Source organism: Carassius gibelio, chromosome B3, assembly GCF_023724105.1.
Source record: "Carassius gibelio isolate Cgi1373 ecotype wild population from Czech Republic chromosome B3, carGib1.2-hapl.c, whole genome shotgun sequence".
In the NCBI taxonomy this organism is placed as follows: domain Eukaryota; kingdom Metazoa; phylum Chordata; class Actinopteri; order Cypriniformes; family Cyprinidae; genus Carassius; species Carassius gibelio.
The window spans coordinates 25433088-25449442 of record NC_068398.1 but is presented as its reverse complement, the minus strand read 5'-3'; the positions used below and the strand labels follow the sequence as shown (position 1 = coordinate 25449442).

Genomic DNA, 16355 nt, shown 5'->3' with positions numbered 1-16355 from the left:
AGGAAGAATGGAAGGAAGGAAAAAATATGAAAAAGAAATCAATAACGAGAAAACAAAAGAAGGAAAGAAGAATGAACAAAGAGAATGTGACAATGCATCATTTCATAAAAAACTACACCTCTGTCCACAGGGAGCATTTAGAACCCGTCTCTGAGGGATACTGGAACACTTTAGTCACAGCAGTGAGTCTCTCTCATTAGAGCTACACACACAAACACACTGGCAGAACAATTAGTGTGCTTGTTAGCAGTGGTAAAACATAACTTGGTAGCATGCACCAGCTCAAAAACTGCACACGCACTCCCCCTCTGTCACCAACACACAAACATGAATCTGAAAGCTTGTTACTGTATGTAGTGTAGCTCTCAGCTGCTGGCTCGCTTATGATGCTCAAACTGCTGTTGTTCCTATCAAGCAGTGCCAGATGTATACATTCATCCAAAACATGACTTCAGCAGGTTACAGGCGTTGAAAATACCCCCAAAGACCTGCCATTGTTTGAAGTCCAACAACATCGGCTTGACAAGAGATGTGAAAAATATAAGTCAAGCGCCTAGGTCTTCTATAAAATGGATATAAAAAAGAAACAGCTTGTGCTGTCACAAACAGGAGCAGACGGGACTGTGATGTGAGATGCTGAGCACTTACTGGTGGTGTTGTAACGGACTCCGAGGAAGGTCTCTGGACAGGGACGGGACACCACTTCTCCAGCACTGCTCCTGGGCCAGCATGTCCCAATGCCATCAATCGAAGTGTTACAGAACAAACCTAAAAAACAGAGGGACAGAGAGAATGCAGGAGATTACAGAATCCTGGGAAATCTATCATCATGAAATTGTATACTGAAATAAAAAAAAAATGTTATCATTCCAAACTTTTGACTGGAAGTGCAATAAAATTGTAAATAAAAGTGGCAAAGAAAATATGTATTGTTGAAATGCAGTGTTATTTATTGGTAGCTGAAAGAATAATCTGATTAAAAAATATATTTCTTAAACAAACACTGAAGATAATGTCCAGAATTCTGTGACTGCTGTTCCAATATTTGATGATAATGCACTGAGCTTTCCGCTACATGCACAGAATCAATGCTTACCGTTTTAAAATTGAGTCAATCAGCACAAAGTGTTTCCTATTACATGCGCAGGAGATCATTTAACACTGGCTGTTTTCTGTGTGGTATCTCGGCAACGATTGAGTCTCATGTTTCCTAAAGAAATGTTATTTCTTAAGAAACTGGAGAGTAAACATATTCAGAGGCTCTGGCATAAGCACTTAAGGCTATTAACGGTGATGGGTGCATGGGAGGCACGTGGGATTCATGAAAATGGTTTCAATTTGATATCTCTTTATCCATCTTTATCTCTGTGGCTTTTTTCTATGTGTTTGTGTGAGCTGCAGGGCACACTCGTATCATCTGAATTGGCCTCTTTTCCAGAATTCAGAGGTTTTTTTTCACACATTGTTCTTATAAACAGAGAGGATCTGTGGAACCCAGTAGAGATTAAAAAGTGTTTTTAAGAATTTCTTAATCATCCTTTGAGACTTTCACATATATGTCTTAATCCACTGCATTCTGGGTACATTTTTGACAAACAATGGAAGACATAGGTTGTGTTTGCAAAACCTGTTTTATTCATTTATCTATTTATTTATCTTGTTATTCTACTGGCACAAAAATGAAAAATTAAATTTTTCCATTTTGGAATTTACTGTTTGTTATTTATTATTAAAAACAGAATCTCTAGTGCATGATATCATGGCAAAATGTATTGCAGCGTCTGAAGTAATTTCACATGCTCAAAGCCTACACTAAATATTTTCTTGGGGATATCACTGTCATGACCGCTGGCTGAAACACTGTGTTTCTGTTTGCAATTTGTCATATCGATTTGTAAACTGACCTGTAGAATTGGTGGGACTAGACGTCTGATTCCACAGGATCAAAGTGCGAGCTGGGAACAGAAAAGAGAAGAAGAAAAAAAAAAACATTTATCAGTCTCATACATCATGTTTTTTTTTTCTGATTTTAGTTCACCTAAAAATGAAAACGAAAAATTAAAATGAAAGGAATACGAGAATAATTTTTTTTTGCTGCTAACGCAGAAATCAGCGTAGAAATCAGTTGGGCTGTTGCTTCTTTGTGATCAGTGGAATAGACATGCATCCGTGGCACTTGTTGAATTAAGATCATTATTTTTGTTTTCTTCATGCACAAAAAGTATTCTCGTAGCTTCATAACATTACAGTTGAAGCACTGATGTTAAATGGACTATTTTAATGATGTCCTTACTAAATTTCTGGGCCTTGAACCTGTCAGTTGTGTTGATGTCTATGGAGGGTCAGAGAGCTGACGTGTTATCTTTGTTATTAGGCGTGCCAGAAAACACGTCAGCAGCATCAAACAGCAGCGTTGTGAATGTGCTAAATCTAAAATATCTCAAACTGTGTTCCGAAGATGAAGGAATGTTTTATGGGTTTGGAACGACATGAGGCTGAGTAATTAATGACTTTTCATTTTTGGGTGAACTGTCCCTTTAAATAAATCCATAAATAAAAATTTAAATAAATAAAATAAATGCATTTTAACAGTAATAATTGTGAAAAAACTAAATAAATGATATACACTAAGTATTACTTATCACCATTTCCTGTGCAGAAATACATGTATACTGTAGTGCTTCATACAGATAATACAATCTCATACAGAACCTTCTCCATCAATAGGTTTAATGGCTTGAAACACCTTATATTGCTCAATGACTTGTGGATGATGACAATCCTGGCTGAAAGTGTGACACTTACAAATGCTCCCACATTCACTTTTTCTTTCATCTCAACACAAGCTGCCATCAGATTTAATTTACAGCACATATTTCTGGGTTTCTTGCTGACAAAAGATCAAAGCCTGCAGATGATATCTATGCAAATAAAACAAGGAAGACAAAATGTTGCTATAGCAGACAAGGCTGTTTGTGTAATATAATATAATATAATATAATATAATATAATATAATATAATATAATATAATATAATATAATATAATATAATATAATATAATATAATATTTTTTGTGTGATTCTTTCTGCAGGTAACATTTTTACACCCATAGGTAGTGATAAGTGACAAGTGAGTCATTGAATCAATTACAACCAATTTGTTCAAAAGCTAAATAATATAATAATACCTGTAAAAATCGTGCCCCCTGACCTTTATGTATATACAGAAATATCTCTACCATCAGAGTAATTCAAGCTTGAAGTACTACATGGAATGCATTAGTGTTTGAAAGTTGAATTATACTGCTTATTTGACACTGTGTCTTTAATACAGTGCTGGCAGTACCAAAAAAATAAATAAAATAAAAATTTAAATAAACCTGTATGAGACTACTGTCCTTAGAGTTACAAATGACCTGCTCTTATCATCTGATCGTTGTTGTATCTCTCTATTAGTGCTATTGGATCTTAGTGCTGCGTTTGACACTATTGACCACAGCATTGTCCTAAATAAACTAGAAAACTTTGGTGGCATTAATGGAAGGGCATTAGCATGGTTCAAATCATACTTATCTGTCCGCCATCAATTTGTTGCACTGAAAGAAGAGGTATCATATAGATCACAAGTGCAGTATGGAGTACCTCAAGGCTCAGTACTAGGGTCATAACTTTTCACGCTTTACATGACACCCTTGGGAGATGTCATCAGGAAGCATGGTGTTAGCTTTCACTGTTATTCTGATGATACACAGCTCTATATTTCTTTGAGACCCGGAGAAACATACCAATTTGAAAAATGAACGGAATGCTTAGTCGATATAAAAACCTGAATGAGGAGTCATTTCTTACTGCTAAATTGTGAAAAAAACAGAGGTGTTAATTATAGACCCTAAAAACTCTGCAAGTAATAACCTAGAACCTAAGACTTGATGGCTGCTCTGTCTATTCTTTATAGTCAGTTAGGAACCTAGGTGTGTTATTTGATAGCAATATTTCCTTTGAAAGCTACGTTTGTAGCATTTGTAAATCTCAAAAATATATCTAAATTACAACCTATTCTCTCAATGTCAAATGCAGAAATGTTAATTCATGTGTTCATGACCTCAAGTTTAGATTATTGCAATGCTTTATTGGGTGGTTGCTCTGCACATCCACTGCATTCTCAAAACTCTGGCAATTAGATAATACCTAGAATATCAAAATCAAATAAGGGCAGCAGATACTTTTCCTATTTAGCACCCAAAATCTGAAATAACCTACCTAACATTGTCCAGGAGGCAGACACACTCTGTGAGTTTAAATCTAGATTAAAGATCCACCTCCTTAACCTGGCTTAGACATAACACACTTATACATTTAAAATTTCCAAATCCGTTAAAGGATTTTTAGGCTGCATTTATTACGGAACTGGGAACACTTCCCATAACACACAATGTACTTGCTACATCATTAGAAGAATGGCATCTACGCTAATATTTGTCTGATTCTCTCTTATTCCAAGGTCACCGTATCCACCAGATCCAGTCTGTATCCAGATCAGATGGTCACTGCAGTCACCCGGATTCAGTACGTATCCAGACCAGATGGTGGATCAGCACCTAGAGAGGACCTCTAAAGCCCTGAATGTCAGCAGAAACCATGATAACTAGATTAGCCCCAGAGACAGATCCTCAATCTAGACCTTGTCTCCTAAATGGCCACTGGGACAAGACCACAGGAAACAGACGATTTTTCTGCACAATCTGACTTTGCTACAGCCTGGAATTGAACTGCTGGTTTTGTCTGGTCAGAGGAGAACTGGCCCCTGACTGAGCCTGGTTTATCCCAAGGTTTTCTGGCTTGCTTAATTTAACACTTAATTTTCTAGCGATATCGTCGACTTGATTGCAAAGATACTATTTAAACTGAACTGAGCTGGATGATGGCATCATTGAATTAAATGATGAACTGCATTTTTGCTTTATTGACACACTATTTTCCTGTTTAATGCTGGTCAGTTGCTTTGTTACAATCTTTATAACTAAAAGTGCTATATAAATTAAGGTGACTTGACTTGACTATAAATGAATTTGGGTCATTTCAGCCGAGATCTGAACAAAGCCACTGAGCATCGATATAGTTAATTGTTGATTTCACCAGATATTTTCAGATATTGGGCCCTATCATACACCCGGCACAATGCGATGCAAGGCAGTTTCAGTCCGGCGCTGTTCGCTTTTTCCCGTACAGCGCCACGTCGTTTAATTAGCGAATGCATTTGCGCTCATTTGTGCACCCATGAGTTTGCTGGTCTAAAAAATCGGTGTGCTCAGGCACTTTGCTGGCGCATTGCTATTTTAGCGAGCTGAAAATAGACTGCGCCATAGACCAACTCAAACCTGGTCTAAAGTCTAGTAGTCGGTAGAAAATGCGCCTCTTGGTGGGTCCACATTGCGCGTTGACTTGCTTATTACACACAGGAATGCTAATCACACAAACATGCTAAATGTTTAAAACAAAAGGATTACAGTGTAAAATAATATTATTGTGTACATAAATATAAAAATGTAATGATGGATAGTCATTGTGTGTATTAGAATTAGGCTACCTATTTGCAATTCAGCGTATTATTACTTATAATGATGAATGAAGTTGGCTAATAAATTGAACAATCGTGCCAATACACACACATATATGTTAACTAACTCATCGCGCTGAGCCATTTGAAAGCCTGCACTGCTACTTCATCCCACGCCTTCTTCACCTCGGGAAGCTTTGGCTCGTGCACAAGCAGATCAGTTTCTTGCTTAAGAAGCATTCAGCTTTTGCGCCAACAAATTCCGCCATGTAAATAGCGATCTGCCATGGCGAGCGCATCTCGCTCTTAAAGGGCATGAGAGATGACACTCTGATCTGTTTATTGAACGTTACGCCAATTACTTATTAAGAGAATAGGGACAACCCATTCCAAAAATGGGCCCCGGTGCACGGACCATTTTTCTGTTGTTGAAATAGCAAAATTGGATTCAGCATGTGGATTTGGACACACCCTGAGTGCACCTGCATCTTAGCTTTAATAATTTTGGATGTTTAAAACAATTACATATAGACAAAGTTAACAAATAAAGAAAAAAATGAATCAAAATGATTCTGAGAATATTTTTAATTGTACAATATTTTGTTTGTCAAGCAAATAACGTATGAATCTTTACTATAGGGATTTGTGCACCTTTGCTTATCAAATCATGGTTGAATTTGTTTCTCTATTCACTCTTCTGTCTGCTGTTCACCGAGATAAAACAAGCACACATCTATTAATCTTCTACTCACAAAAGCAACGGACAGTTGCTCTGGCTCCATGGCACTGAAGCAGAATACACACACACACACACACACACGCACACACACACACACACACACACAGGAGTAGAACAACCCAAGCTAGCATGTCACCATGTCTTTTCATCCTCTGGCCCGGAAATAACAGGTGAACGAACGGGGATATCGCTGCTGAATAATTCATAATGGATATGAGCAGCTCTGCTCTCGAAGTCTTTTCAAATCGCAGAAACGGATGTGCAAAACAATGAATTCTCAGTACCGTGCCATTAAAATATTCATTCAAAAATGAGGTCCGACCCTGCGGAATGAAGTTTGTTTATTTGGCAGCACAATGAGGGTCACTGCTGTTCCTGCAAATGTAATTTATCCTGACATCCATGTTTTTAGATTTTATGGGAACAATATGCTGCTCAGGAAATAAACACATATGATCTCGACTTGCTTTATACGAGCTACTACACATCTCTCAGGGGAAAAAAAAAATCCATTATTGGATAGGATCGACTGTGCTGAAAAACTGTGCTCATAGTTTGAGGTTTACGTTCATAAATTTCTCAAAACATCTGCTGATCTAAGCATTGAAAAAAAAAAAAAAATGGACACTGACCAATAATTGTGGCTATAGTATATGGCGATACAGAAAAATCAACTCTAAAACAAGGAGGCTGCTTAATAATTTTATTATAATGAATAGAATTTTAATTATTTAACTTATCAGGTTATAACCTATTTACTCAAACAGATAAACAAACTAAAAATGATTCTCAGCTGTATTATTAAGCAATGAGAATCATTCAATCAGAATTTGAAAAGGACAGTTATTTAATGCATATCCATCGGAACATGGCTTGTACTGAGAAAAAGAGAGATGTTTAGCCCTTAATGTGTTGGTTATGTTTGCCGTCAAACTTCGTGTGATAGCAGTGCAGTGGAGTAAATGAATGATGCAAAGGACACCCACAGCTCACAGTGTGAACAAACAGAAATATTTGTGTGAAGATGTATTTGTGCTCATCTGTTTGTGTACATATGAGAGAGAGAGAAGTAAAGAGTGCACAACAAAGGCTAAACATATTTGCGATCCCACTTTTTTTAACGTAATTTACAAGCACATCTTTTTTATGCATAACTTAATGCACTTGTTACAAGACTAATTTTAAGTAAAATACATATGTACAAATGCATTTAAATTAAGTTTAAGATAATAATTATAATAAAAAAATTGTATTAAAACTATTAATAGATTAATACTACTATTTAGAAATTATTAATACTACTATTAAAACTATTAATACTACTATTTAGTTTTATTTCATATTGTGTGATTAATTACATATTCTGTGAAACTCCACATAGCCATGATAAAGGAAAACAAAGTCATTTGAAAATAAAAAAAATACATGCTACTTGTACTCCAGTGTTAATTACATTGAGTGGGCTCAGTATTAGGTAATCACAGCTTTGTTGTGAGAGCCCTGGTCTTTACACATGCTTGGATCTGTGAATTTTAATTTCAGAATTACGTCAATAATGGCTACACAAACAATCAGAAAATGGCACATGAAAGAAATCTAATCACTTCAGCTCTTGATATTTTATAGCTAATTATACAAAATATGACCTCCAGGAGACATGGCCACCAGTTTTATTTTCACAAAACATATTTCAAGCTGGTTATTTCATGGTAATCGGCAGAGATGTATAAAGTACTAGAGACCCATACTTGAGTAAAAGTACAAGTGCTCTATCAAAAAAGTGACTTGAGTAGAAGTTGAAGTGCTCTTTAAGCACCACACTTAAGTAGAAGTACTAAAGTATTCAACATTTTTTGTACTTAAGTATTGCAAGTAGTCTATTTTAAAATTTACTACTCAAGTACTGAAAGTAAAAGTAGAAGTATTGTGTTATGTAGCTATTAAAGGGGGGGTGAAATGCTCGTTTTCACTCAATATCCTGTTAATTTTGAGTACCTATAGAGTAGTACTGCATCCTTCATAACTCCAAAAAGTCTTTAGTTTTATTATATTCATAAGACAAAGATAGTCTGTACCGATTTTTCCTGGAAAAACACGACAGGCTGGAGGCGTGATGTGTGGGCGGAGCTAAAGAATCACGAGCGCCAGTAAGCTTTTGCGTTGAGAGCGTTTGGAAACTGTGACAGCTGTGAAGGCTGAAACTGGACGAGAGCAGCATCAGCAACGACTCGCTCCGAGCGGGGCTCGAACCCGGGTCTCCGATGGGAGGGGGACGCACTAACAAGGAGGCAGAGATATTTTAAGCAGTTTTACTCACCGCATGCGGTTCCAACACACCATCGTGACCCTTTTTCGTTGGGACTGCATTATCCTTAAGAAATAATGTGCAAATCCCACGCCAAACTGGGCCTTGTTTGTAAAACAAGCATCTTCGAAATGCAGGGAACAAACAAAAACACTTGCACAACTCCGTTGATACTCTGTAAAAAATAAACTCCATCCACTGGTCCCTTAATGCTGTTTTTTCTTTGGTAATCTGTGCAGGGTTGTCTTGCCCTGGCAACCAAAAACACACTCCTTTTGTGACATTTTGCGACGCTCTCGCTCTGATCAGTGAATGCCTGTGCTCTCAGTGCTCTGCTATGTCTATGTGCTATATGGGAGCACGCGCTCTTCCGGCAGAAGTGCCCTTATAAGGAAATTCCGCTCCATCTAACGTCACACAGAGCCATACTCGAAAAAAAACTTTCCGAAACTTGTGACAAACCGGTAACAGTATTTTTGGAACAGAAATACTCTTTCAAACGTATACAACTTAATTTTTGAAACTTTGTCCATGTTTAGCATGGGAATCCAACTCTATAACAGTGTAAAAAACTCAGTATGCATGAAATAGCATTTTAACCCCCCCCCCCCCCCCCTTAAAAAAGGAGTCAAAAGTTTGAGCATATTGTTTTTACTATTTCAAATGATTAACCTAAAGGACAATCACAATTCCTTTGACTGTAACTTCTTGTAAACAAAAAACTAGGGTTAGCCCAATTTGCAAAATGATGTCATTAATAACTTACCCTCATGTTGTTTCAAACCCATAAGATATCAGAGGGTCATTTAGAATTTTTTGAAGCATCGAAAATACATTTTGGTCCAAAAATAGCAAAAACGACGACTTTATTCAGCATTGTCTTCTCTTCCGTGTCTGTTGTAAGACAGTTAAAAACAAAGCAGTTTGTGATATCTGGTTCGCGAACGAATCATTCGATGGAACCGGATCTTTTTGAAACAGTCCACCAAATCGAACTGAATCGTTTTAAACAGTTCGCGTCTCCAATACGCATTAATCCACAGATGAATTAAGCTGTTAACTTGTTTAATGTGTCTGACACTCCCTCTGAGTTAAAATAAACCAATATCCCGGAGTAATTCATTGATTCAAACAGTACACTGACTGAACTGCTGTGAAGAGAGAACTGAAGATGAACACCGAGCCGAGCCAGATAATGACTCTTTCACGAGTCAAGAACCGTTTCTGTCAGACGCGTCCGATTCGTGAAACGAGGATGTGATGATACTGCGCATGTGTGATTTAGCGTGAAGCAAACCGACAAACAGAGCGTCTGGAACCGAACTGATTCTTTTGGTGATTGATTCTGAACTGATTCTGTGTTAATGTTATGAGCCCATGTGCAGTCAACGCCAATGACGCCATTGCATCGAGCGCAAAAGAATCGGTGAACTGTTTTCTTCAACTGGTTTATTGAATCAAACTGTCAGAAAGAACTAACGTTACTGGTCATCCGAGAACCGATGCAACCGGTTCTTGACTCATGAACGAGTCATAATCTGGCTCGGCTCGGTGTTCATTTTTCTCTTCACAGCAGTTCAGTCAGCATGCGCAGTCTTCTTAATCGCTTGTTTCGCTCAATGATGTGCCAGTTTCATCAAATCTGCCATCTACAGTTCTGGCAGTGGTTTGTAATGGAATGATTCGTAACATTATTATAATTGTAACGAGTAACGATGCAGCACATAAAAAAAATATCGGAGTAAAAGTATTAAACTCAGCGAAAATATGTACCGAAGTAAAAGTGGAAGTAGGAGAAAAAATTAATACTCTAGTAAAGTACAGATACCGCCTTTTAGTACTTAAGTACAGTAGTGAAGTAGTTCTACTTCGTTACTATACATCTCTGGTAATCGGAGTCATGGTTGAGTTAAATATTTGCATTTGCATTCAGTCGATCAAATGTATTCTCTTGGCAAAATAAAATATGTTTCATATTATAGTATGGTTGGTGAGCTGAGGTGACCTGCAAATTTGTGTAACTGCTCATACAAATCGCATTGAGCACGACTATAGCTATTGGGTGATTCATGTTCTGACAATATATATATATATATATATATATATATATATATATATATATATATATATATATATATATATATATATATGTTACAATTGTGTATTTATTAACATCATAAATTAATTACTAAAAGTAAAAAAAAATTTTTTTATTAATTTTATATAATTTCAGCTGACAAATTATTTTGAAATAACCCTGATTCTCTATTCTACAAAACTCGGGAGACCAGAAATAAATGATAAAGCTCTTGATCTGTCCTGATACAAACACAAACAGCACCTTGTAAAACAGCAGGCTGCAATCAAAGGTCAGTTTGTTAAATGACTCTTAAACTTCTCTTTGTCAAGACTCTCAATTAGTATCACTAAGGTTACCACAGAAAAACAAATCAGGAAAATCCAGTTAGCCAGAAACACTTGATTAGTCAATTGCACTTCAAAACACAGGCTGCTCTTTCTCAAAGCAGAGTGTTTACCGCCAATTTAAGAACTAGACGGTACAAAACTCTGCGTTTACAAACTGTCCAAAACAATCTCAAAGACATAGACACTATAAAGAATAAAGCCAAAGAGATAGTTTCTGGTAGATAATACACACAACATTTCCACCCTTATCTGTCCCGAAAGACAGCATAACTTGGCATAACTTGAAAATCAATTTACTTTGAAAGAGCAGGCTAAATTTTTGGACCATATGACAATCATTTCAGATGCAGATATTCAAAAGATGTTTCTATGTGGTTCGGGAGGCCAGATTTTCTCATGAGAGCACCTATGTGGGGAAGTAACATTCAACATCAACTGTCTCTTTGCGTCGATACTGAGCATGACAGATGGGTTGAATGTATTACTCGGCATTTCCTAATCGTCCCCAAGGGGACCTGCGATCCCTAGACAGCCACATCCCTGGCCTGTTTTCCTTCCTTGTGATGCAGCACATGCAAAATCGAATCTAAGACTGACAGACGCAGAACATCTATTAAAAACTTTTCATTATTCAGCTCAACCAATGTGAGTTTTTTTATCCAGTGATATTACACAACATTGACTCCTTGTGAGTTCGCAATTGTTACGCTGGCACCAGCAGGCTTTGTTGCCGCAGCTGCGCTGGAGATTAGGGGTTGAATTCCACAAGACTTGTGTAATCATATCAACAGTGTAAGGTTCTGGGTTTACAGGCATTCAGGACAGATTAATTATCCGTTATATGGCGAGCATTTAAAAATACGATGTTTGGTTTCAACTTGGAAAATCTATCTGAAATTACTCACAATTTTATAGTTGTGTTAATGCTGCATGAAGAAATACGACTGTAGGACCAATCAGATATTTGACAACTGCAAATAACTGCAGGTTTAACCACTGAGCTATTGACTCACCGAATGGTTGTAAGGCCCTGTACACATATATATAGTTCATTGGTGTAAACTTGATCCATTAATCTGTCTACCAGATGGATTAGCACGTGTCTCTATTTAAGAGGAAAGCCACGGTAACTTCACCGTGTGTGAGAGATTTACTCTTTGAAGTTTTAAGGATGCATCATTTGCCAGATTTCACACCAGATTGGTCTCAGCTGGCCTGTTATGAATATCTGAGCATAGGTTCAACTTTTCAGCTAAATATAATATAATAAATGAGGTAAAGAGTGTGACTCACGCACCACATTAGTCGATTAACTATTTTGGATGATATATGTGGGCAATATAAACATTTTGTATCAAAGTTAGCACATTTTTAGCTAACATCAAACATGTTAAACTTGGCATCCATGTTTCTAATTAAGTGTTTAAATTGTTAATATATGAATTCAGAATATATATATATATATATATATATATATATATATATCTCCAAGACAGAATTATAAGGGGCATGCTATCCGCAATAAGTGTTTTTTTTTTTGTTTTTTTTTAGGGTTAAATGTCTTCTTTTTGGGAGGGTGGTAAGAAGGGGGATTTTATAAAAAAATTTATGAAGAGACACAGTCGATCCTCAAATGAAACATACAACTTAAACTACTGTATAAAAGATCAACCATAGAGCAATTTTATCAGTTTAGTGTACAAAACATAAGCCTTACTCGAAGTTTACAAATATTACTAATGAAACATTTGTAGGTGAAAAACTGTACATAGAAAATCTGATACTTTTTCCCTTAGAGTTTCACACCAATTCACACTCACTAAGCCTTTGAAAAGCTCTGAATGCAAACAAATCTGCAGTGTATTCCAGCATTTTTGCAGTAGTGCTCGATTTACCCCTCAGCTTCAACTGCAAACCAAAATAAACCCCAGTTTATTAAAGTCTTGAGCTTTTCAAAGCAGAGCAAAAAACAACAAACTGAATCCAGCCATCACAGCTTTTATCTCCTTATATTGCCATTTCTGAGCAATAAGAGTTATGTTTGTCACGGATGATGTTTTGTCTACATTGAAAAAAAAAAAGTCACATATCCCATGGGACATGTTCAGTTATTCTTGTTGCACCCTATCCCCATTCATGATATGGAAAAATTAGTTCAGTTAAGAATAGAAAAGCATTAAACCAGGGCCCGGTTCCCCAAAACGTTCTTGTCACTAAGTAGTTCTTAACCTATTCCTTAACCTCTCTCTTAACCATATGGCACGATTCCCGACACGTTCATACGCTAAGTATATCTTCTGTACGTCACTCTTTCGTAAGATTGGTCTGGACCATTGTAATCTCTCTCTTAGCGTTGTTTGAGCTCAAGACATAGTCACCGCCACTGTACAGCGGTCTTTAGAAATCAGTGCAGCGCAGTACAAGTCAAACTATGGTATGTTGACAATGTTGTGGCTCAACAATGATTTTATATTATTGACATTTTAAGACTAATAATAAAATATGTTCGCAATGGATACAGGCCAATTTATGAAGTTTACTTTATTTGGTACAGGAACTAATATGGTGGTAATACGCCTAGGCAATTTCGTAATGTCATTAAAGCAAATTGGCAATCACTTTTGATAATGAAAATCTTGCAAACAATTTGTCTCTAAATGGCTAATCTATCTATAAATGGGTAAGCATAGTGGTGTCCAGTAAGCGACCAACTATGGCAACAATCCAACTTGTCATTAATTGAATCAAAGACCGCGCCGGCCGCAGAGCCGTTTTAGTCCATGTCAATTTTTTTTTTTTTTAAGTTCATTTGACATTTTGCCTGACGTGGCTATATTAAAAAAAATTTTTTGCTTCCCAAGAAAACTCATTATGCAACTGCTGGACCTTCTCAGACCTGTGCTTGCCAGGCTAATGTGGCAGAATTTCGCTTTAACCCCCCTGAAGTCCAGCTGTTTGCGGCGCTAAGTTTTTCGCTACAGGGAGCTTCATCGAGGTCGTGGGAGAGGGCTACGGACTAAGCTAGGTGCCATTTTATACGTTGCTTCCAGACCACATTCTGTATCTAATACTCTCTCTCTGTTAATAGATTGCTTTTTATTGAAAACATTAACAAATGGCAATCAATACCGCATTAAACAGAAGCAACTGCAGCTGCTTGCCAATCAATTCTGATTTTAAGTATCTCACCATTAATATAAAAGTGTATTAAATAATTTTTTGAAGTCGTTAAACCCATGTCAATAAGTGGCATAAGTGGCACAATGGGATAAGGAGGGTGGATGATTAGTGAGGGATACCTGGTTCGTCTAACCGTCACAACATATCGTGTGAACATATTACTGACCATCTGATAATTTCAGTTATAGTCTATATTCTACTGATAACTTAAACTATGTTAAAATAAATGTTACTGTAATAATTTGAGGAATGTTTCATTTGCATAGAACGTGTTGTCTTTCTTAACGCTGTATTGCACCTTCGCGTGAAGTGGAAAATCGATTCCTGAGCAATCGATGCCAACTAATTCAGCACCTTCACTTGGGACAGCGCTCTTGTAACGTCGGACGTAAGAGGCAGCGTGTTACGAGGCTTCCTAAGGGACACTTCGAGGAACACACTTGGGAACATAAACAACTTTGGTAAGATATATCTTTCGATTCTTCTTAGCGCGCCAAGAGTGAGCGTTATCGGGGAACCAGGCCCTGGGTATCTCAGCTTCAAGGGCCTCACTGCTAATATGTATAGTATTATTTTATATTAAAGAGCTCATTATTTACTCAACCTTATGTTGTGAAAATGTATGAGTTTCTTTTGTGGAAAATAAAATAATATATTCTAAAGAATGTGCATACTGTGAAAGTCTATGGGGTCCAAAATGAGATCTCAAAATGAGACTCTCAATTAACAGACAAAACCATTTAAAAAAAATATACTTTTTGTGTTCCGCAGGTTCACGCATGACATGTGTAAAGCCCAAAGTCTCCTGTAAATGTGTTTAGTAAATGTTCTCAGATGTTTTCAGATGTACTGGTGATATGAAGCTTAAGCACAAATCCCATGGTCCACCCTGACACTTTATCAATACCTCAAACGGGAGACCATTAACACCGGCCATTAAGTTGACTTGTGTAACTGATCTATGACCACGCTTCCCAAACCAAATCTAAACTCTTATATACCCCAAAGCAAAATTGGTTTAAGATTAGTTATGGAGACTAACCTGTAAGATTTGTGGAGAGCAGGAGCAGAGCGTCACAGGTCAGGTCAGCGGTTGCCCTGGAGATTAGCGTAATCCAGATGGTCAACACCTGCAACGGTGGTGCAAAGAAAGGAAATTTGTGGAGGGAAAACAAAATTTGGCTTTAGCATCCATCTGGATATCCAGAAAGAGACAGCATACAACGGAAAAGTAAATCAGGTCAACATCTGTCTAATACTAATGCAGGTACGCCTGTCACACGGTTGTGCTACTGAAGTCATACACTAGCTATGTTTGAGAAACAGACTGAAATTAAAGTTGCTTTCGAAGGCTTGAAACTTTTCTGCTTAATTGGTTACCAGTAAATCCTTACAGTTTTGTAAACATGTTAATTTATAAGGAAAGTCTACAGAATAAATTACATTTTAGTTTAGGGTCCCAGGAAATTACATATTATTTCCCCAATTCTGTGTTATCCATATAAAATTGTTTTTTTTGGATTATGTGTTTTTGTCAGGCCTGTGTTCCTGTCTTGTCTTGTGTACTTTGTTCCCCATGTCCTAGTTTTTCCCCCCCATGCCCATATTTGGTCCTTCCTGTTTCCTGTTCCAATTATGTTTTACTTATGTCAGCTGTGTTTCCCCAATTCCCTAGTTTCCTCCCTTATTACTTAAACCCTGTGTTTCTGAGTTTCTTTGTCCAGTATTGCATGTCTAACCATACTGCTAAGTGCCTGTTCCTGCCTGTTCCATGTACTTCCCTATTTGGTTAAAATCCTTCATCTCCTCGTCTCCTCCACAGCAGCAGCAACCGTGACAGTTTTAAGTTATAATAATAACAATAATAATAATAATAATGACAATAAATAATAATAATAATAATAATAATAATAAAACAATAAAATTATTAATTACAATACTAAATATACATTTTTTATTTATCATAAATTAAATTAAATTAAAACTTGCATTTTTGTATACTTGTATACTCTTTAAAAACATGGAAAATATGAAAAAAATATTGGTTGTTTGAAACTAACAAATTAACGAACAAACAAAGGAATGAATGAATGAATGAATGAATGAATGAATGAATGAATGAATGAAACGAACGAACGAATGAACAA

The 16355-nt window shown here is 36.7% G+C and overlaps 1 protein-coding gene across 1 annotated transcript in view; it reads right to left on the bottom strand.

Annotated features, from left to right (window-relative positions):
* Positions 1–16355, bottom strand: part of LOC127952688 (corticotropin-releasing factor receptor 1-like) — a 110970-nt gene that overhangs the window by 56688 nt on the left and 37927 nt on the right. Inside the window, exons 2-4 of the mRNA XM_052551355.1 lie at positions 15251–15338; positions 1905–1955; positions 649–768 (exon numbers count right to left, since the gene is read on the bottom strand). Of these exons, the coding sequence (XP_052407315.1) occupies positions 649–768; positions 1905–1955; positions 15251–15338 (259 nt within the window). The remainder of the gene's footprint in view (positions 1–648; positions 769–1904; positions 1956–15250; positions 15339–16355) is intronic.